Source organism: Euwallacea similis, chromosome 28 (genome assembly GCF_039881205.1).
Source record: "Euwallacea similis isolate ESF13 chromosome 28, ESF131.1, whole genome shotgun sequence".
Taxonomy (NCBI): Eukaryota; Metazoa; Arthropoda; class Insecta; order Coleoptera; family Curculionidae; genus Euwallacea; species Euwallacea similis.
The window spans coordinates 1,725,464-1,748,751 of record NC_089636.1 but is presented as its reverse complement, the minus strand read 5'-3'; the positions used below and the strand labels follow the sequence as shown (position 1 = coordinate 1,748,751).

The window sequence follows — 23,288 nt, the reverse complement described above, 5'->3', positions numbered from 1 at the left end:
TTGCAGATGTCTTTTCACCTTTATTACTTCAGTTTTATACAATAATTCAATAATCATTTACATATTAATTTATTTAATAATACCCGTAATAAGTTTCAGTGATTCTGTGGGAGTCTTAATAAAATTTCCTTTTTAAAATTAATATATAAAACAACATTTTATTTATTAACATCATTTTTACAAACCACTAGTTTACCGTTATACTTTGGTAAAAGTATATTTGTTAAGGGTTTACATTCTGAATGGTTTTGGTGTACCTAATGTGCGTTAAATGGCTTTGTAAGTATGGTAGGCTTACCTGATCGCTATACAAGATAATAAGTATTTATTATTTTAGGAATGATTTTTCTTTATATTTACCTTTATAGTACACTATACCGGGCCGAACGGCCTTCTCTATAGTGAAATCAAAACCTTGGGATATTTCTTTTATAGTTTAATAATACTTGATATTAATTCAGCTGAAAAATATATTGCTCCTTAAAATTAAGTACCATGTATCATAATGTATATAGTGAGCAAGTACACCGCATCTCACTTACTAATTATCTACCAATAAATCATCAAAAGTCGGTTTTAGGTCAAATGTCAATGATCTCATTTACATGATATTTTCTCCGAGAAAGATCTGGTTACTCACAGTGTAAGAAAAGTACAAAATCAATTCAAGAAGCCTCTAACATTACGTAAGAAATTACGTTACACGAGAAGAGCTAGTTACAGTACAACATACAAATTATACAAATGAAAATATTAGAGGGGAAATGTGGCACCGAGCACGACTAATTGTGGTAAAAACAGTTAAATTCTATTTTGGCTTAAACCTCAAAACTACTTTCGTGAAAGTAAATTTAATCGTTTTTTTTTTGTTTTGAACAGAATTGAAAGAGATTCTTTGTAAACACTGGAAGACAATTTCTTGAAAAAGCATGATGGAAATTTGCATGGGTTTGACGGATTGAGGCATAGTGAAAGTGCGTTCAAAAACAGATTTAAGTTTCTGCACAGGTTTAAGAGCATAGTAAAAAAATCTGAATAGCTTTGGGGCCAATTGAGGAGATTTGCAGCAAAATTCTTATTTTTCGTCGATTAACCTGGATCAGACTGAGCTTGAAATAAAACGGAGTTTGTGGTAGAAGCTGAAAATCCCAAATTCATTCGAGAGCGAAAAAACTCATAATTAAAATGAGATTTATTATCGTGGCAAGTGAGAGATTACGAGAGTAATTTGGTTTTTACCGATTTACATTTTCCTATCTAGAAATATTGTATTTTACTCGGTTTACCGCAAACTGCCTATTGTTGCAAATAATCGAATTCGACCTATGACAGTAAGACGGTAGGTTTAATTCATTTTATAAATTTACGTTGCAAAGGGTAAAAACTCATTTGTCCGGGGATGAAAAAACTGATAGACAAAATGAAACTTGTTTTCGTGGCAAGTGGCGCGAACTTCCCATAATGGTATAACGAATTTTTATAATTTTTTATTTTATTAGAGAAAATTTTGATCTCTTCAGGACCGCAGTAATCGTGCCAGAACGCCTAAACAGGACGTCTTTCAGAAACGTGCTAAGGTTCTCGGAGAACCTATTAGGGGACGACCAGTAAGGCACAAAGGGCGCCTTACATTAAGTAAATTACAATAGGTCTCAGATCGCAATGGTTCGCTCTATGTATGTTCTGCATCTTCTATGATGTTCTATTCTTCGTTCTGTTCAACTCTTATGGAGCATGTTCTGCACCTATCCTCAGCTATTTTGGAAATAACTTAGTAAAAAACTGTTTGTTTTTCCCAGTTAAAAAGAGTCTATTTTTGGAATTCCACGCTTTTTTGCAACCACCTGCAAGCTCTCTTGTAACTTTGAAACATGCATTTTTTCTACAATTCTTGAATTGAATTTTTTGCTTTAACTCTAGTGATGAAAAGAGACAGCGACAGATTACATGCTATATTGGCACATCCGGTATGTAACAGGAGAACATTTAATTTGGACGTTTCGAACCAATGACTTCAACGAATATCCGCGTGTAAAAGCAAAAAAAAAGTATAGTATTTTTGCAACTTAGAAAAATGGTCTTTACCGCCGTTTTCCTCCAAAGCTCCTCAATTATTGTTATTCGCCAGAGAACTGCTTCAGTGGGTCTACTTTCTTGGAAAATAAAGATCGCTGGCCATTGTCCTAGTTGAGCCTGCCTGGGACAATGGACGCGGAAGAACTAACCATTTCAATTCTTGTTCTTTTGGTCGTAAACTGTCAAACAAAACTAAATCTAACACACAGCCTCTATAAGTATAAATATCTTTGTTCTTTTCATTATTTACTTCTAAGCTTAATCAATAGTACTGTGACCTCTGGAGGGTCTAAGGGTTTTGCACACTTTCGATAAGATCCTCAGGAACCATCTCATTTACCGCTTACTGTACAATATTGCTAGGAAAGACAATTTTTTGGCACATTAAACTTGAGCTAACCACCGTTCATTCTCCAAAAGCTCCTTAAATTAAATTACTGTAAACCCTGCAAAATCCTTACAGCCTGAAGAGGGCACCGTAATAAGGGCTATATTAAAATATTTCTCAGTCCTTTACGCACAATTTAGAACACTTATTGAGCGTCAGATACGATTACAAATATAAAAAACATCTAGAAAGAGCCAATTATTCGGTAGGGTTTGGAAAATTACTATTGGTTTTGGGTACTTTTGCGGTTTTCGTGGGTTGGGTTATGAGGGTGACACTGATCACGTGGTAGGTACACGAGTGGTTTCACGACACTTACGTGGGGGTTATTTTTGATGAATTCGAAGCAAATTTTGAAGAAAAAATCAACATTTACCTCGAACTTTTTTATCATAGAACCTCGTCACAGAATCTCACTTTTCTAGCTAATATAGCCACAAATCGATTATTACTTTTACAAGAATGACGAAAAAGAAAAATATTCTCTAAAAAGTCACCTAAAGGAAATTCAATTATTATAAAACCCACGATTTACTCCCGTCCGGTTTCGACTGTGCCATTTGCACTGCAAAATTCTCAGATAGGTCCTGCGAAAGCTCGCATTGCACAAGGCGTAGCACATGGGATTTATTGTAGAGTTTATGTAGCATAAGTAGTAGAAAAAGTCCCACAGTTTAGGAGAGATCCGGTCGCTGGTAAAAGTGACCGGCTTGAGCAGCACCAATATGTTGTACGGCGTCCACGTGATGATGAACGTCAGCAAGATGGCGGACAACGTTTTGGCCGCCTTTTTGTCAGCCTTCTTCTCTTGAGTTTTCTTCTTTTTCTTGCCGTGATTCTTCGTCGCATTTGCCAGCAATGCTTTCCCGGCCAAATGTTTCGGAATACCTGGAAAAATTCAATGTCCATTGTACACGGAACCCAATAGTCAAGCTTCGATTAATCCTGGTACCTTGTAGAGAAATATCTCTTTCACTCCCTTACTAATGTCTCTTAGATCTTGAAGCAAAAGGCGTAAATTGGAATGGGATTTCTAATTTTCGGGAAAAATGGCCAGAGATAAACGACAAAAAAATTGGGAAGGATAAAAATGTGTTTGACCCCGTGAAAGCAGTAGTAGTAGTATAAACGCTTGGCGGGGAGCTTTTCGATTAGCCTCTTAGGGGCCCTTTTTTCTCCTCAATTTACCTCTTTTCAAACCAAAGATTTTTCGGTGAAACGGCATTAAATCAAATTCAAGAATAAAATGTATAATCTTGATATTGATATTTATTTATTGAACTTTCCCTTGGGGTCCTATTCGACTCTTTATCTTAATCCCGATTTTCTATACAGAGTGTCCATTTTTAGAGCCTTACCATGAGGATCTTGGTAACCATCAAAGATACAAGGTCGGTTCAGTTGAGTCAAAGTTGCACAATTTGGAGTTCAATAATATACCGTTTCAAAATTTGAAAAAATGACTTTAACCCTCCACTTCCAAGCATTATTCATCTTCTTAATTTCTGCATTCATTTTGCATTATATCAACCTAATAAGCTTTAAAAAATGTAGGAATTCAAGATGACATCCATAATAAAAAGCAAAGTTGATGATAGTTACCGAAAATAGAAACATTGGTTCCAATATGACATCGTCGCGTTGTACAATAGAAGAAGAAAATTGTATTGATGAAGTAGCAATCATTTTGAGTTACCTCATCAAATAAGCCGAAAAAATAAACACTTTTTCCCAAAATGTCAATTTTTTCGAACTCACCTGAGTCATCAGAATCTTTAGAATTTTAAAAAAGCATTTTCTTAAACTTCATGTTGCATAACTTTACCCTAATTTAACCAACCTCGTATCATTTATAGCTACCGAGATCCAGATGTTTAAGTTATAGAAGCGGACACCTTGTATTTGATTAAGTCTAGGTCTGATCCCGGTCCAGCTGCAAGACTCTTGCAATGCAAAATTTGAAATCCCCGGAGTCGCTTTCTTTATTTCTTATTGTGTTGAAGGTTTGCATTATTAATGATGGACTTGTTTTGCATCAACAATTTTGTTTTTTGTTAAGAATTTTATGCAAGATCTAGACGTTTGTTTTCACTATGCAATTGCTTAACTAGACATTCTGGATGCATTGTTGGTGTTTATGGAAATACATACGAATGACTTTTTAATGAGCTGGAAAATATAGAAAAGTTACTTCTATTTGCGTCTGCGCCTTTCTATAATATATATATTTTTTTCTTATAGAATACTCCTTTTTAAGGTTCAAAAATATCTAAATGGTTGGAGTTACGGAAGTATAAGGACAAGTTATTGCATTGAATTAAGTCCTCGGTGCTACCAGTACCTAATTATAGAGAACTTTGTGATATGATTCCACTATACAGGGTTGTTCTTAATTAATGAGACACAGAGCATAGACGGATTCTTGGTGTAAAAATAATCCGATTTGCATAAATTTATGTTTTACCAAAAGTTAATAATAACCGAGATACAGGGTGTTAATTTTGAAAAAATAAATCACGTATTCTTTAATAACTTTCAACTCCATCAAACTAATTTTATGAAATTTTGTATCTGTAGATTTCTTAAGATGTGAAATTCAAATTTATGAACGATTAGACTGCATCTTCTAGAGGGCGCCACCAGCGACCACTAGGACGCCTTTAAACAGTTACAACTTTTTTGTGTCACGATGTATGTCACTTTCAAGTAGAAAAAACTATTTCTCCACCTTTTCTGCTGAGAAAAGATATACCTTAGTCGAATCGCTAGAAGCAACGGTTTTCGAGAAAAACGCATCTAAAGCTGACCGTGCATGCAAATTATTAAGACAAAAAGCCGGAGTCATTAAATAAAACATGAATAAAAGAAAGACTTAAATTGTTTATTTATCCAATTTTACAAAAGTAAAGTGACTTTTAAAAAATTATTTAAAAAAATTTTATTAAAAAAATATAAAAATTTTTATAAAAAAATATAAACAAATTTTTAAATTTAATTATTTAAAAATTATTTTTTAAATAATTTTGTTACAATAATAAAAATATTCCCTCTATCTCAGGTTTCGCCATGTCCCATTCCCGATGGATCACCCTGTATATCCATTCAAGCATTCTCCAGATATAGCAAAAAACATTTTTTTTTTCAATAACTTTAATCGTCAATAACGTCTAAACGAGATAGTTTTTCAAATAATTTTTTAACCGAATCTTAATGTACTGACCCAGATAATCTCACGGTACCATTTTTGGCATGCATTTTCAGGACACCCTGTACGTCAAAAACGTTCATTTTCAGGTTGATAAATACACTGTAACCTTCATGAAAAAACATACCTTTTGCATTTAGCGGTATCCTCACATCCGGCATGGCAGACGGCCTCCTATTTACATGATTGGAGAAGACAGTCGAATTTGAATTTAGCTTATTGGCACTGTTGTAGGTCTGCTCTGTCCCATCCTCCGGAATCATTTTGATCGATGGTTGCTCGGAATGGTGGCTGTCTTTCGTGTCCCCAGGTAACTTAATTACGATAGTATATACACTGTCTGAAGACCCTGATCTGCCCGCCATCCGATTGGCCATAGGAAGAGTTCGCGATTCACGGGGAGTATAACGGGTGGGAGTTATGTTCGCTTGATTGCTGGTTGACCAACCACCATCACGAGTCGCGTACGGGTCCCTGTAGGGAGATCTAACACATATCACAGTGAGGCAGGAAGAGAGTTTGGGACTCTACTGACCTAATAACATTGAGCGATGTACACCTCGAAACCGAACTAGGCAGAGGTGTGTCCAAAGACATGGGAGTGATGTAGCCTTGACCCTGTTCACTAGGACTTTCGTCCTCAGTGTCACTATCGTCCTTCCCAGAGTGCCACCACGCGATGCACCAGGCACGCAAACGTCTTGCACTTCCAGTGAAACCCCTCTCTGCAGGAGTCCTCTGCAGCTCAACAATCAAATTAATTAAGACTCAAATTGTTGGTGATTCCTCACCCCTCGCTTCCTGCGAAAGGGGCCTGCACTGACCGAACCCTGCATGTAAGCAGAGTCCGTCTCTGCAGCTGAAGACTCCGACCTTGGTCTCCTCCAGTCGTCCACGTCAACCGTGGAACAGACGTTGGTCGCTTCGTCGCTGCACACGAATACACTGTATACATGTGATTAGCTAATAAAAGGGTTAGTTTTCACATTTAGAACATCGAACGTCTAAAAGTGCTACCTAGAAAGCTTCTAAATGTGCAAGCTACCGTACAAGAAGTTGAAAAGTGCCCCCATTAATACAATTGTCACCTCAAGGGAAGAAAGAAGTCAGTAGTTGTATTAGAGAACCAGGATTTGTCCAGAAATTCAATAAGCATACGAAATTCCTGCCCTAACAAATCAATAGATTAAATTTGAATATACCATAACTTTTATTACCAATTTTCATCTCTAATGGGATATAGTAAGGCTGCTATTATACAGGATGTCCATTTAATAGACCCTTGGACTCCTATGAATTTAATTGTGATTTCATAAAAAAATCAATTATGGGGATGTATATGGTACTAATGAAACTAAATTTTATTACAGGGTGTACCATAAAAGCGGGGCGTCATAAAGCCTAATTTTTTTAAATGAAGCCACTTGTATTTTTTCACTTGATAGAATTCTCTTTTGATCTTATGTTAGTTTCTCGATTTTTTTTACCCTGGAATGCAGTGGCTCGAAGTTATGATGTTTTAAAAGATATTTTAGACAATTACAGTGCGTCATAAAAAAAATAATAACGCAGTTAGCTTAAGGTGGATTTTGATCATTTTAACATGGGTTTTCACGTAAGATTACCTTAGCAGACACAAATACTCATTTAGTTCAAAAATACATACAGGGTGTTCACAATAAAAACTTTAGTTTTCACCTTTTCAACTTGAATTATTTAATTTTTTTTAAATAAGATGGTGTGTTTTTATGACATAGGACGAAAAGAAATTCAATCAATTTTCTTCATTTTGGCATAAAATAATGTCTATTTATTTTAAACGTCTGTTGTATTTTAAACGTCTGTAATTATTAATTATTTTGGGAAAACCTTCATTCATGGCTAAGTGCCTGAGTGTTAAACATACGTTGCCATGGTTTTGATGTTTTTTATTTTAAACTTTGGCAGCTTGTATATTTTTTATTAGGTTTTCTATTCCTTCGAAATCTATGTATTTTAAAACTGGTCATTAGAATGAAGTATATTCAACAAGAACTTATTAATCTGATTTATATAATTGGTTCATCACTGTTTATTAATATCTCAACATAACGATTCCTAACAAAGCACAACGATTTCTAAATAGATTACTTTCTAATGTAAGAAATCTTGAACGGCCTAAAGGAACGTTTTGGATGGACAGGAAGTGTTAATTATGAAAAGAAAAGTCGAACGAAGAGGATCTTAGGAGAAGAAAGTGAACTGGACATCACTTTATCAGTAGTAGAAAACCCAAACAATAGCATAAGAGGAATTATTCAGGAAGTCAAAGAGTTGTCAAAATTTAAAACATATAACATCGAAACTGTAGCAACGCATGCTAAATACTCATAGCCATGAATGCAGATTTTCCTGAAATAATTAATAATTCCATTAATATTAAGATAAATATGACATTATTTCGTATCAAAATGAAAAAAATTGAATTTTTTTCGTCGTACATCATAAAGAACACGCCATCCTATTTGAAAAAATCAAGAAAATTGAAATTCAAAAGGTGAAAATTAAAGTTGTTATTGTGAACACCCTGTATGTATTTTTGGGTAAATGAATATTCGTGCCTGCTAAGGTGATCTTACGGGAGAATCCGTCCTAAAATTATCAAAATCTAACCTAAGCTAACTGCGACTTGCATTTCTTTATGAGGCAGTGCAAATATCTAAAGTTTCCTTTAAAATCGTAGTTTCGAGCTACTGCATCCCAGGGCAAAAAAAATCCAGGAACTAACAAAGAATCAAGAGAAGATTTTGTCATGTGAAAAAATGCAGATGGTTCCATTTAAAAAAATAACACTTTATAATGTCCCGTTTTTTTTTTGGATCCCTGTAAGGTTATCACTAATTTTAAAATTTACCTTCATTAGCCTCATATACGTACATCCCCATAATTGATTTTTTTTATGAAATCACAAATTAACTCATAGGAGTCCGAGGACACACTGTATTGCAGAGTGACAAGTGATGATTCAAAAAATAACCTTTGCCTGGATAACCCTGTACAAATATCTTTGGAACGGAACAGAGGTTGTTGTCAAGGCGCTGCATCTGGTCCACATCAAGTTTTCTCTCTTTCAGTCAATCAATCTTTGATCATTTTGCCAGGCATCAAAATATTTTTTCTACATTTAAGACTTATTGGTGAAGTCATGGCGGATAACTATTTTAAGAAAATAAGCTACTTCTCGAGCTTTTTTATAGTTGAATTTTTGTTAAGGCCGCTAAAATCACCCCTATGGCGATCCCTATCCAGGGCCTCTGCAATTTTTATATTTCTATCTCCAGTATGAAATATAAAAGATGGTGTTCATCGAGAAAGATTTTTCTTTTTTTTTTTTAATTATTTGAAGTTAACAATCCAATTTCGGCAATTTCCAATACTGTTGATGACGATGATAGTCAAATACATTAACTTCTAAATGACTGTGCTGGAAGCTCTAAATGGAACTGGTTGTAGTTCGCCTTCTCTTGAGTACTCTGTGAGTTTCAAATTGCTGCTTGATTTTCATATGATTAATGTAACATCATTAGGGCTTACGTAGGTGCCTTGCTTCATTTTTCAACTGGCTGAATAGAAGTGAACTCATTCAAATTGCTGAGGAGAGTTGAGAAACATCTTATGTCATTGCAGAGGATTCTCTATAAATGACTTGCTTGGCTTTCTCTATGATCAAATAACAAATACGAACTGGGATTATCGTAACTCTTATTCCTTGATTCTTAATTTTTACATTTTAACATTTGTTCAATAGAATTGAACTCCCTCAAAGCACTGATCAGGATTGAGAAACATCTTTTATAACTTAAAAACTGTAGACATTTCTCTATATAATTTCCCTGACTCTCTCCATTACCAGTTAACCAATATAGAAAGACTTTTGTTCCCTGATATTTTCTATTTCTAATTGATTGGTCTTAATGCTTTTTCCAGTTTGATTCACTTCAAGAAACCGAAAAGAGTACTCATTGGACGATCAAAGGAATTCGGTGGATGTGACAAACCTTTATGGCTCGCCTATGAAGGTTTTTGGAACCGCGCGAATAAATGTGATGCAAATGCTTTTGACATAAATTTGTTGCTTTCCATAGACTTTGGTCCTTAATATTCAATATTTTTCCGTTGTTTTCAAGGTTTATGAGCTTCGGAATGTTAGGATTTATTCCGAGTTAAAGTAGGTCAGTGATTATTTCTTACCTTTGGCACAAAACATTTTGATCTCCACACTTCAATAAAAGCAGATTGGGTGGTTGCTGCATTCCCAATTTGCCTGAAACTTTAACTGTCTGGATCTTTCTGCGCCAGGAACTCAAAGGCAACATAAAAGGTGTCTGAGAAACTAAATTTGGAAATTCCTGGATCATTCAGAGTGGTAAAATTTACCAAGAACTATGATGTTTTTTTTATAAAGCGTCAACAAGGATTTACTTAAAATTTTTCTCGATGATACTTCGATTATTATAGGCAACATCATTTTGTCCTCAACATTTTCTCTTTAGGGTGTTAATTGCAAATAGGTGTGAGTGCAGTTTCTAAATGTCTGTGTAACACATGAAAAACGGGCAACTACACCATTCTTCTATCGCCTACACTCTACGAGACATGGACCAACTTGTCGATGTCTGACATTTAACATATACAATGATCAATTTGAACCTCAGACCTTTCTAATGTCAAGCCTTACCTAGAATTGCTTCTTTTACTATTATCCTTTTTACCCGCCTGCAGGTTAGGCAAGTCTTTCTGTCTTTTTTCTGTTTCTCTCCAGATTCGCCAGTATAAAAAAATCATCACTGAAACTGGAACGTAAAAGGCCGCAATCGCCGTACCTACAATATAACCATAGCATCACTGCCAATTGGTAGTTTTTTTGGTTTCTCACCAAATGTGATATAATGGTTGGTTTCAATAAACTGAATATAACACTCGTTGTCGGGCACCGTGCGCTGTCCTTCGATATAAGGCCAGCTGTAAATCCACGGAGGCCATAAAAGCAAACTTATACCCCACGCACTCCTGGAAATCGGAAAGTTATCCGGGGCATAGACTTAAGAAGGAGGTCGTATATCTTACCCTATCATAAATGCAGCCTTTTTATTGGTCCTTTTGGCACGATAAGTAAGTGGCCGTGTCACAGAGAAATAACGATCGAAACTAATTATCAGGAGATTTAACACCGAAGCATTGCTAGCGAGGTAGTCCAGAGCCAGCCACGTGTCACAGACTAAAGGGCCTAAGGGCCAATAACCTAAAAAGTGAAAATTGTAAAGAAAAGGATAAAAAATTAAGAAACCATGAAAATCAAAGTAGTATTCATAATGCAGTAATTTCGTGTCATGGACATATTTTTTTTGTTGTCAATAAAAATGTATTGTTGAGCTGTTAATGCGACCCAGTAGGTATTTAGGTCATATTATGTATTCAGGGCAGTGCATAATTGGATGGGGGAAAACAAAATTAAATCTGCTAATGTAGGCCATACGCCCATACGCTGTCTACCGCAGAAAGAATCTATTAATTCCTCGTTAATAGTAACACGTTAATAATGTTTTCCTAAAAGTGCTTAGTGGTGAAGGAAACTTACCTAGTAAAGTGTAAATGGTGAAGAGCGGCATTGAAATGAGTCCGACTGCGAAATCAGCGACGGCGAGGGAGAACAGGAAGTAGTTGCTTATTGTTTGAAGTTGCTTGTCGATTTTGAACGAAATCATTACCATAATATTTCCCACCACTGTTACCAGTGACAAAATTGCAGCTAAAGGGAAACAAAATTCTATAGGAACTTTTTATTAATTCATTTATTTAAAATATATTTATAATTAGTAGGTTAAAACTTTCAGACCGATGAAGGTCGGGAGTTGTCAAATCAAGAATTTTTGTTTCTAGAGAATGTATTGTAGTATGCAGTTACTGATACCATAAATGCGCCAATAGATACGTAAAAGATACTAGTTTTCAATACTTTTATTACAATGTAAAGAATATCATGTGACTCATAATAGAAGGCATGCTCTTTCGTTTAATCGAAAGAAAGCCTATCAGGAGTGGAAATGTACAGGATGTCCGTTTCGGAACCTCAACCATGAGAATCTCGATAATCATAAAAGAGGCTAGGCTGGTTATATTCTGATAAAATTGCACAATTTGAAATTCAAAGATATGCCGTTTTACAATTTGAAAAATTTCAATGAGTTTCGAGGGTATTAAAAAAAATTCAATTTTGGAAAACTGCAAATTGCGTAATATTGCCCCAATTTCATCGATTTCAAATCTTTAGTTAGCTTATAGTTAGCAAGATCCAAATGAGTGAGCTCCAGAAATGGGTACCTTGTATATTCACTCCTAATTGAACTTTCGTTTTGATTAAACGAAAGTTGAAGAAGGAACGGAGAATCGATGATTGTAATTAACTAAGTGATGTAAACGATGCTGAATCTCGGTACTTATGGCTGATATAAGAGGCAGACAAAAAAGCCTTGTGAGGGGAGGAAGAGGACTTAAGCTATCAGCATGTCGAGGAGAGGGACGGACCTTAGATTATCGGCATGCCGAAAGGAAAAAATCAACTTCTTAAAAAAAAGCATACCTACTCTTGCTTTGAGAGGAAAATTCAGTGGTGTTATACCTAAGAAATCTGAATAAAGATGTTCTTCAGGATATTTATATTATGATATATTTCTAGCATGAATCCTTGCTTGCCTTGGTGATATAGGGTGGCGTTGTTGGAGTGAAAATTTACCTCGTACGGATTTAAAGATAATTTGTTCGACTTCTTACCTATGGTGCCTAAGAAGACGACTTGAGTGATAGTATACTTTGCCTCGTGGGTAGCAAAGATGTCGACAGATAAGTTCGTCGGTGACGAGGTGTTCATGTTGTCACGAGGACCCTATGGCTGGATGTCGCCGCATGTCGCCTGCTCGCCCTCGCTGAAGCTGGAAAACCATTAAAAACTTGTGGATTTATGTACAGAATAGTTGGCTAAAGCTCTAATGAGTACACACAAACGATACCAATCCCGCATGTAATGAAATGATTTACAGTTGATTTGTTATTAATGACGGTACGAGCTGACGAGTTGTGCAGTCGGGCTTTTTCATCAGGAAATTTGCAGAGCAAATGTTAACTGCAACATCCATTAAGTTTTATCAGCCTTTTTTAAGCTTTTATGGTAGCATAAAAGGTGTTAAAACAAAAATGCTTACCAATTCAAAATCACCGGTACGCAAACGACCCAAATGGCAGGGAACATGAAGAGGCTCCTACGAATCGCCTGGAGGCTCAGAAAAAAGTATGAATGCACATGTGCATTTAAAGCTGCAAGGACCGCTTATCTCAAATTAGTTATGACTTCTTTCAACCGAGATTTCCTTGGGCAAAATCAACAGTTTTCCCTCTCGTAATTTAAAATTCACCTGATTTCACATTAAACGACCTTCAAAGTTGATTAGTTCCGGCAGCAATGAAATTTTAGGTCTAATCGATAACACTAACGTTCATCTCTGCCACCCGTAAATGGAAAATGCTCCTCATCCGGTGAAATGTGCCACACTGTCATCAAAATCTAATAAGTATTATTAATTCCAAGTTTAATTGATTATGATTAATTTTGAGAATGTTATACACCCAATTTGCTCTTTATGTATCAGTAAAAATAAGTATTATTATACATAGTGAGTCAATTTATACTAACAAGGTTGAGGCATATGATACAAACCCTTACTTTAAGGCGTATATGGGTTATCTGGAGCTCAACCTTGAGAATTCCAATAACCATAGAAAATACGGGGTCAGTTAAATTACGGAAAAATAGCGCAATTTGGAGTTCAAGAATGTGCCGTTTTAAAATTCCGATGACTCTCGAAGATATTTGAAAAAAAATTATGGAAAAAACCTTTTTGTTTTTCCTCAACTTATTTGGCGTATTAATTCAAAATTATTCACATTTTATCATAGAAACTTTTCCTCTTTCACAACGAGGCGATGTCACATTTGAAATCCAACGTTTTAATTTTTGACGACGATCATTAACTTTGCTTTTTATTAAGAGCACCATCTCTAATTTTCTCATTTTTGAAATCAATTTTTTTCTAATTATAAAGATGTGTTACACGTTAAAGTGCAGTTTCTAAATTGCGCAACTTTACACCTAAATTTTATTGACCTCGTATCTTTTGTAAATATCGAGATCCTCAAAGTTGAGCTCCGGAAACGGATACCCTATACATTTTCTCGGCTTAGTCAAAGTTTTCACACTGCGTCAAAGAGCTAAAAAGTCAGAGGGACTCGTACTATTCAGCTTGTACGAGTACTGTTCAGCTTAAGCGAGCTCGAGCGGATCAATAGATTGTCAATGAAAACGATACATATTAAGGTTACAAACCCACCACATAAATCGTAAATTCGCCTCTGAACTACTTTCGGAGACGTCTTATTATTTCACAAATATGAGTCAGTGGAAATAGGTGATTTCCCGATTCAATTAAAGGCCGGTTTATTTTTCCCTGCCGCTTAAGCCGAAATGGAAACAGAAAGAGGAGAAAATTCCATTTATTCTCGTTTCCTTAATTTTCGAATAATCTCTTTCCTTCATTTCAGTATTTCCTAATAAGATTATTAGTCGTTTCAAATATCTTGGTAGGAACCGTCTCTGATTCTACTCCTGCATACATTTGCGCACGCGTGTCCAACAATTGGACAAATAAACGAGGTGAGTATGCCAGCAGACATTTGGCTTTTACAGTTTTCAATTTGAATTTAATTTTATTGCCTTTAAAGACGTTTTCGTGAAATGTTCACTGAAAACATCTTTGTTTTAAGTAACACTTCACTTGAATTCACGTTAATGACACCATTAACCCTGACCAATATCACATAAGACAAATTCGCTGTCGTTCTTATGATTGATGAAAAGCAAAGTCGCATGCATTATGTCTGGGCTTTTACTAAGATTTAGGTAGTCATCCGATATTAAGACTATAGCAAATTGACATTAACGATTTCATCCACTGGAGCGAGCCTGGTAAAAATAAAAGCCTGACAGTTCTCCTAAAAGAACATTTTTGGCTTATTTTACATATCTGTGTGTCCTTATACAGGGTGTCTCTAATTAATATGATGGACAGTTGAATTGGGAAAAAGTTGCACAAATTGAAGTCTAAGAATATGTCGTTTCAAAATTCGAAAAATTTCGATGACTTAGGGTTGTTTAAAAAAAAACTGAAATTTTTGGAAAAATCTATTAATAAAATATAATATAATTGATTTCTTCCTCGATTTATTTGATGAGGTAACTAAAAGTTATTGACTGCATCATCACAATTTTTCCTCTTCCACGGCGAAGCGATGTCATATTTGAAGTCTTACGTTTCGATTTTCAGAAACCGTCATCAATTTGATCCCAATTCAACTAACCTTGCATTTTTTTGTAGTTACCAAGGTGTTTATGATCAATTTCTAGAAACGGACACTCGGTATACAGAGTTATTCATCCAACCCGTTTATTTAAAAGTTTACTAAGATCTAAAAGTGATACGAATTTGAAAATTTGGAGTTAAGTTAATTTCGACGTGCACTATCGTTTTTAAATATTTTCAACTTTATGTCACTTTCAGTTTAACTGGAAATAACTATCAACTTGCTTACTTAAAATGGGACCCCAGTATATTATTTTATTTTTAGATTCTACGTAATAGTTGATACGTATTTTCTGTATAATCTCCTATACTTAGCTCTTACCGTTTTTGAGATATTTGACCTTATATTAAGTGCCTCCGTAATGATCAAATTTAAAATTGCATATCTACGCAGTTATTAAAGACATAATCTTCATATTTTGCAGAATATCAATACATAGTCTTAAATTTACACTTTTGCTATTTTTATAGAGGGTGTTCAAAATTCAGTCCCTAATATTCGCATTTTTTAAATTGCAGAAGTCTATTTTTTTAATACAACCCCCTATAATTTTAAGCAGTATCCCATTCCAAGGTCCCATTTGAAATAAACAAGTTAACAGCTATTTCCGGTTAAAGCGTAAGTGACAAAAAGTTAAAATATTTTTTAAAAATTGTTCACGTCGAAGCTAACTTAACTCCAAATTTTCAAATTCGTATCCCTTTTAAATCCTTGAAACATTTTAATTAATGTGTTGAGTGAATAACCCTGTATATCCTCTTCTGTTTAAATTTGCTTTCTATTAAACGAAAGGTGAAGGAATGGGAAGTTGATGCCTCTAGTTTATTAAATCATGTAAAATGTTGCCAAATTCTCCGTCCGGTCAACATTTCAGTGGTAAAATTCTTGGTCCTTGGAAATATTATATTTACAATGTTCTTCGAAAATTACATTGGATCTTTGTTAACCTTGTACGTGTCGGTGCTACTTTCCCAAGTCATTCGGTCATCGTTCTCTGGGGAAGGTTCCGTTTCTCAAAATACAAAATTGGACCCATGGTTGCCAAATTTTTAATGGAGAAATTCACTCTGTGAGTCAGTCATAATCAACCACTTTGTAATGAATTTTTAGTTTAAATATTTTTTGTTTTATGTTTGATTTTTTTTATGTTTTTGTATAAAGGTTTTTTATTTTTTTAAATTAGTTAAAAAAGTTAATTATTCTTTTAATTAATATCAAATTTTCTGTCCTCTACGTCTCGTGGTCATGTTATTTGGCTATTAAGCGCTCCGTTGTATGTATGTGTTTTAGCTCTAAGAAAGACCAAATATATAGTCAAAACGTTGATTTTCTTTCAATAACAAGGAGTTTCGCTGTTTGTCCTGAACCCGCTAATCGATATACTGAAACCTATTCTGAGACACGAACCAATTTTGTTCAAAGCAACTAATAACTGTCTAAGTTACTAGGTTTGCAGTCTACAGCTCAGGTCTAATTTCGAACTTATCCTCGAAATCATTCAGCGAATTGTTGAATTCCAAATTACGTAACATTGCCCTTTCCCAATCGTCCTTGTACCTTTTATAGTTACCGAAATCACCAAGGCTGGCTCCCAAAACGGAGACCCTGTATATCAATGCTGCATCTCATTCTAGGTTAAGCTTATTTATTTGCCCGGCACTATCGATTACCTTCTCGTCCGAATCACTTCAATCTGCGAAACAAGACTTTGTTATCAATGGCCAAGAAACTTTTATGTTTCCATGTACGAACTTTTGAGTTACTTTGTTATGGAACACGGAACTCCGAAATTGTTTCGCTTTGAAAGGTATCTCCGTCAGCGGAGAAAATTAAGAATAAAGTTAACTTTGTGTAGACGAATTCCACACTAACAAGTCAAGGCTTTCAATTGGGGAATCGTTTGATGGATTGGCCGAATAATCATATTAAAATCTATACGCCACGAGCTACCCCCAATCGAAAATGGCGTCTCCTGAAACTAATTTATAACTTATATAGTCGGGCTAATTCACGAACATAACTTTACCAATTAAAATGCATGCATTCTAATTATCGAACATAAATTGTGGTGCATGCTACATGCTGATGGTTTACATGGAAAATCGTTTTATATTCATTTTCTATTGCATATTCTTACAAATAAGTCCTTCGTATAGCAGCAATTCAGACTTGGAAACGTCAGCTGAAGATGTGGAGAACTATTATCCCAAAGGGATAATAGCGCCAATAATCCCTTCGGGATAACTGAGCAGCAGAAGAAATATTCAGACTAAAATCTTTGACTCCTATTACATATCTCGTAGAAATAGGTAAAGTTTCCTTTAATGCCTTTTGTTCAATAGCGGTCAAGGAATATTTAAGTCTCTTGATAAATTGTTGTCTGGAACTTTACTCCGCTTACATGTTATCCAGTACCGATTTGGACCTCTACATCCCACTTATTTCGGAATATTTGGGATTTTGGGGAACTGTAACAACTGAATTGTGAACTAAATATAAAGAAAATAGAAAATGTGAAGTCTAGCATTGTGAGCTTATTAAGGCTATAAAGATCCAGGAGGAAGATAAATGAAATTCTCAAGACGCTTTAAATCCAAGTTGCTTTTTCACTCATGGTAACGCTCATTCATGTTACAAACAAATAATATTTTTCCAAATTTCTCCTTTGGTGTTTACGATCTTCATTTCTTTCTTAGTTTTGATGTTTTATTTTCTAATTCCCGCCAAAGCTCTGTAGGAACCCAAAAATTGATGTGGCCTCTATTTTCAATTGTATAAAACTCCTATATAGCCAGAATACATTTTTCACGTCTCGGTCCTTTAGGATTATGTGACTGTTAACCCAATTATTGTTTATTTTTGATCGCCCATCATATCATTTTAATGGGCAATTACCCCTGATTGCATGATATATATCGGAAATAAATGCGTTGTATGCACGGCTTACGTCCCCTGAAGCGCTGAGCACTTCTTCAAACGATCATTTTTCGATTTATGATTTTAATATATATAAATTAAATTTAGGTGTAGTACGATATAGTTTATGGGAGCTAATCTTTCCTAACTGTACTCTTTCCCAAAACTATGAGTAATAATCATGTGATCGCCGGGATTGAGCCGTTTAGCAATAATTGTAGAACTATTGCTCTTGTGTTGAAAACTTTTAAAAAAATAATGTATTTAAGTAGCGGTCACCCTGCCAACGACAGTTGTACTCTTGTCAGGTCAAAAATTTCCTTCTCTAACTAAAAAGCCTCAGCTAGGTCCAGCAGAAAATTTCCATCCAACATCATGGCCATATTAAGGTATCCAGAAAAAATGCTCCCCTTTAATGTAGTACACAGTTTAAAGCACTAAATGCAGAAAATTTGCAAGAATTTTTCTTGTGATATATTGATGATCTCCCATGCTTACCTTTCCTCTTACGAAAGTTTGTGATCAGCTTTCGAGCATCAATGTTCTGTCAAACAAACTATATCTGCGTTTTCTTATCCTAGAAAAAATCCCGTTCGAGTTACCTTATGATGCAAACTTTGCACATTAACTAAGACAATTGAAGTAAGGCATAAACGAGTTTCATGACTGCCTCGAGAGCCTTCTCTTCCTGGACGAAAAAACTTAAGTTTCTTCACAGCGACCCCCTCCGACAAGGTTGCTTCGTCAAAAAGAATATTCATCAGGTTTATGTCTTCACCCATCTTGAAAGATACATTCGAAGCATTGTAATGAATAGACAGTTCATAAAAATGCTCTATGACAAACTACGAGATGGAAATTTGTTGATGAGAACATTTTCAATTTCTTCTGGTTTGGTTCAGGTTAGAGAAGTTAGAGAAGTCAAACCAAATTTTTTCACATGAATTCATTTCAGCGGCTAAAAAAAATATTCGGATCCGGATCCACTCACTATTGCCGGCAACACCGCCTAGATCCTTGTGAGCTTGCGGTTATGCCGCCATTAGCAGCAACACCGCCTAGATCTTTGTGAGCTTGCGATTATGTCGTCATTAGCAGCAACACCGCCTAGATCCTTGTGAGCCAGCGATTATGCCACCATCAATGGCAATATCTCCTAGGTCCTTTTCAGTTGGATGATTACTTTCACTGTCAAGGTCAACGTAGGTATCATCGTACTTGGAATTAATGCCCGGCCTTGTCGAAGTTACAAATAAATTGCCATTCCGACGTTTACCTTCGCCTCGTGGGGATATGCTATTTGAATTGAGTTTATTAGATTTGTTGTTTTAATATCTCTACAAGATTCTGCTGGTTATGGATAGACCGCCCTTATTCCTCGATGATGAACTCTTTGAGAAGTCCACTTCGTTGTTGGCTTCTAATTCGGTTAAATTAAATTCACATTTGATATCAACTTGTTGTCACTATTACACACTATTATACACACACACTATTCATAGGAACTGCCACATTTGCCCCTGTTTTCCAGGTTTTAAGATATTTTGTGGTATATTCACATATAGCTGAATCGTCAGCATTTTTTTTTGGTACATATATGCGAATTATGATAGGTGATGATCTTGTAAGTATTTAATCATAACAGCAGTGATAGTGTGGGTGTGATAACGTAGAAATGATAGAGTAAAACTAATTTATATTATATATAACCTGTGATAGTGCAGCGGTTTTATAAGTCGATTCTAATTATTATGATGAGATACGAAAGTAACTTGTTAGTGTGATATAAATGTGAAAGTTCAGAAATGATTAACTTTTGAATATTCTGATTTACACCCATGAGGTTTTATATTTTTTTCATGACAAGTGATGATAATTGGTGATGATTTGATTTTCGAAGAATTTATATTTTTAAAGGTCACCAAGCTTTTTGAATTGAAAAAGAATGTAAGATATAGAAGAATTTCACCATAAAAATATGAATTGTTGGCTATCATGGAAAAATTGAGACTTTGATTCAAATTCACCGAGGGGATGTAACATTGTGATCTTGGCATCATGTTTATTTTTCGGAAAAGTTGATCCAGACCCGATTGAGCCCTATCAGCTGACATTGAACGAACGAGATTGGCTGGCAGTTATCGGGGATCAGTTCAATTGGTTAGAAATTTGCTGATAGGAATCAGTCCGATTCAGGGCCTCATTTTCTAAAAGACTTTGTGTTAGAAATATTGTGTCTACTAATTTTTAATCCTAAATTTTTTAAGTTCCGGTAATGAATTTGTTCACTGGAGAACATTATTCCTTTTCATGCAATGTGCACATATTTGATCTAAGAATAATTTAAAAATTTGCTTAAAATATTTTTTTAACCTACAAATATTTTCAATTACCATAATAAATTTGACAGATATTATTGCTGTCTATTTTCAGAAAAATAAACGATGAATTATTTTGAAAGATGTGAACAGCGAACAGAAACTAAATACAGAATTGTAATGTTAACTTTACAAAAAAAAACAGCCTTTTTTAGATTATTTAACCAATTACCAAATGACTGCCCACTTATTCATTTGTGATAGTGATGTTATGAGGAATGATAGAGAAGCTGTAAGCTGTGAGAGCACGAATCTTACGGCATTGTTGTACTTTGATAGGTGGTAGTTTCGAAACTATGACGAAAAAGTGAGGGAACTGCAATTCATTATAAGAACTTGCAGATCTGTTCATGAAAGTTGAATCACAACAAACACATTATTATTATCCTTTTTATTACCATTAGTTTAATGAGGAAAAGTTGATAAGCTTTAAGAAATTTACATCATCAAGTTATTCAATTCATTGGAAAAATCTGCAGGATGATCACATTTTTAGAAATATGCAACCTTTTACCATACCAAACTTTTTGTGGTACGCGATTGATCATCAGTTGCAGGAAATTTCTTGTTCCTTTAGTTTTTTTCGTATGTGTAACCATTTTGGGCTGTTTCTAAAAATAGCACTAACACACAATGTTTACTCTAATCAGTCAATGTTCGTCAAATAGAATTAATATAATAATTTCATGTATTGAGGTTATTTACTAAAATACCTCAAAAACGATTAGGATAAGAGAGATCCAATGTTCAGCCAGATGTTTAAATATTAAAAATAAAAATTTTTAATTTTAGAAATGATCCGTCAACTATAAAAAAAAATTGAGGGTTATAAAAGGGGGTAGATCGAAGAAAAATGATTACTTCCTGGGTTCTGATTCAGACAACTTAATTATGCAGGTTCTAAATCTGTGAAATACTCAAAAGTTGACTTAAATATCTCAAAAACTGTATCAGCTATAAACAAGAAACAAAAAAAATTTGACTATTTAGCATCCTTGATTTTAACATTTTCTATAACTTATTAACATGTAATACATATTTCGATAAATGTGCTGTACAATAACAAATAAGAAATAAATCTTGCAAAAACATTTGGGTTTTTAGTGGTCTCAAATTTTGTATCATCCAAATTTTAGTGAGCTTGTCGGTTTTTATCAATGAACTTTTTCATAAATTATTAATGTATAACACACATTTCAATAATTGCGCGGTATACTAATGAATGAGAAATGGACCCTGCAAAAAATATTTGAGTGGGCTTTTTGAACTTTACACTAGATCGTTATTATGTACCCAAAAGGTTAATGCATGCAATTTTGCCTTTTTATGCTTTTGTCCAGGATCGCCATCCATTCAAACCCCGGAAAACTAAGCCATGAATTAAATTATTGCATTAAAAACTTATATTGATTAAGACGCCAAACGGCGGTCATTTCCAATCCCTTTAAGGAATCCGGTGATGTAATCCGACGTTCCTCTTTGGACAGAGGGCTTACCAATCGGGCAGCAAAAGCGCTAATCGGATTGCTGAACAATTATGCGGTGTGGGTTAACGAAGTTAAACAATAACATGTGAATCGCGAAATGTTCCCGGGCAGCAACCCTCCCTGGACCAGGCGCTGCCTAATCTGCTTGCACGAGGCGCAACCCCCAAAAACGGTGCAAAATGAGGCTTGAAACTTACCTGCTGGCTCACATTTTGTGTCCGGGACATAGTTCCGACATGATCAAAAACGAACACACATCACATCACTGAGTGTCTGTAGCTGAATTGCTGTGCAACGTTGCTGCCAGGATGCAGCTCGGTCCATAGGCGTGGACTGGCTGGGCGCCTACTATGATGCGGGTCGCTCGTCGTCGCCCCCCACCCCCTTTCGTCCTCCCGGAATCTGGATACACATCCAGAGTGGGAACTGGCAGATCGGGCGTTCTCGCTTCCCTGGGAGGCTGCGCCGAACGGGCGCATTGGGGTTGAAACGGCCCTATCGAGATTTTCGGGAATACAAACTTTGCGTAGCGGGTGGTTAGGAACTCTTTTAGAAAGTGCACCTTTTTGGACATATGGATGCTTCAAGTGATTCATGTGTTTCCGCAAAATACGTCTGAAATAAATTTGTATAGGAATTTAGCGACTTTCTAAGAAAAGGGTGAAGGAAAAGCGAAGTGCAAACGAAAATATGCTAGAAAAGATGTTAGTATAAATTAAATACTTCGTTGTGGCTTGTTTTTGCTCGTGCTGAGGAAAAATTTCGGGGAAAGATACCATAACTTATAGACGTATTATATCTACTCCTGGTGCAATAACCACACCAAATGGCCCCGTTGAGATTTTCGGGAATACAAAATTTGCGTAGGTAGCGAATAGTTAGGAACACTTTTAGAAAGTGCACCTTCCTGAATGTAAGGACGCTTCAAATGATTCATGCGTTTCTGCAAAATCTGGATAAAATAAATTTATATTGAAATAAGGCTTCTCCATGAGAAAAGACTAGAGAAAACGTATCTGAAATGAGGAAGATAGGATATGTTCAAGAATGTACCTGAAAAGGTGTTTTTTATAAGTTCAATGCGTCATTGTGCCTCTCCTCATTCGGCAAAAAAATCCCTGGAATAAATATCATAACTTACAGACATATGATCTTCCGTTTCTCTTTCTCTTTTATATCGTCATGATTTCTGAAATTTGAAATTTAATGTGAAATTAAACATTTTAAAAATTCCTAATAAGGCCGGTTATTTGAGACCGGACCGGATTATCCCAAAACTGATGAGTTATGAGCAAGGAGATTGGGCTTGCCAGGAAAATTCAAGAACCTTTTCAGATCGGTTGGGGTTACTTAGATCCTCTTCGGTTTTGACATCAGATTGATCCGAT

The 23,288-nt window shown here is 35.3% G+C and overlaps 1 protein-coding gene across 4 annotated transcripts; it reads right to left on the bottom strand.

Moving 5' to 3' along the window:
• mAChR-A (muscarinic Acetylcholine Receptor, A-type) lies at positions 1 to 22,472 on the bottom strand. Of its 4 annotated transcripts, none has more exons than XM_066403126.1 (10): positions 22,098 to 22,472; positions 12,480 to 12,637; positions 11,287 to 11,457; positions 10,776 to 10,950; positions 10,585 to 10,718; positions 10,387 to 10,531; positions 6,461 to 6,614; positions 6,205 to 6,407; positions 5,797 to 6,155; positions 1 to 3,352 (listed from the first exon to the last, which is right to left on the bottom strand). In XM_066403126.1, exons 2-10 carry the CDS (start codon positions 12,574 to 12,576, stop codon positions 2,973 to 2,975), a joined length of 1,818 nt encoding a protein of 605 aa, XP_066259223.1. In that variant the 5' UTR covers positions 12,577 to 12,637; positions 22,098 to 22,472; the 3' UTR covers positions 1 to 2,972. The 4 variants fall into 4 exon arrangements, with proteins under 4 accessions (XP_066259223.1, XP_066259224.1, XP_066259225.1 ...); XM_066403127.1 differs by having other exon boundaries at positions 5,797 to 6,143; XM_066403128.1 differs by having other exon boundaries at positions 6,461 to 6,599.
• Between the last annotated feature and the right edge of the window lie 816 nt (positions 22,473 to 23,288).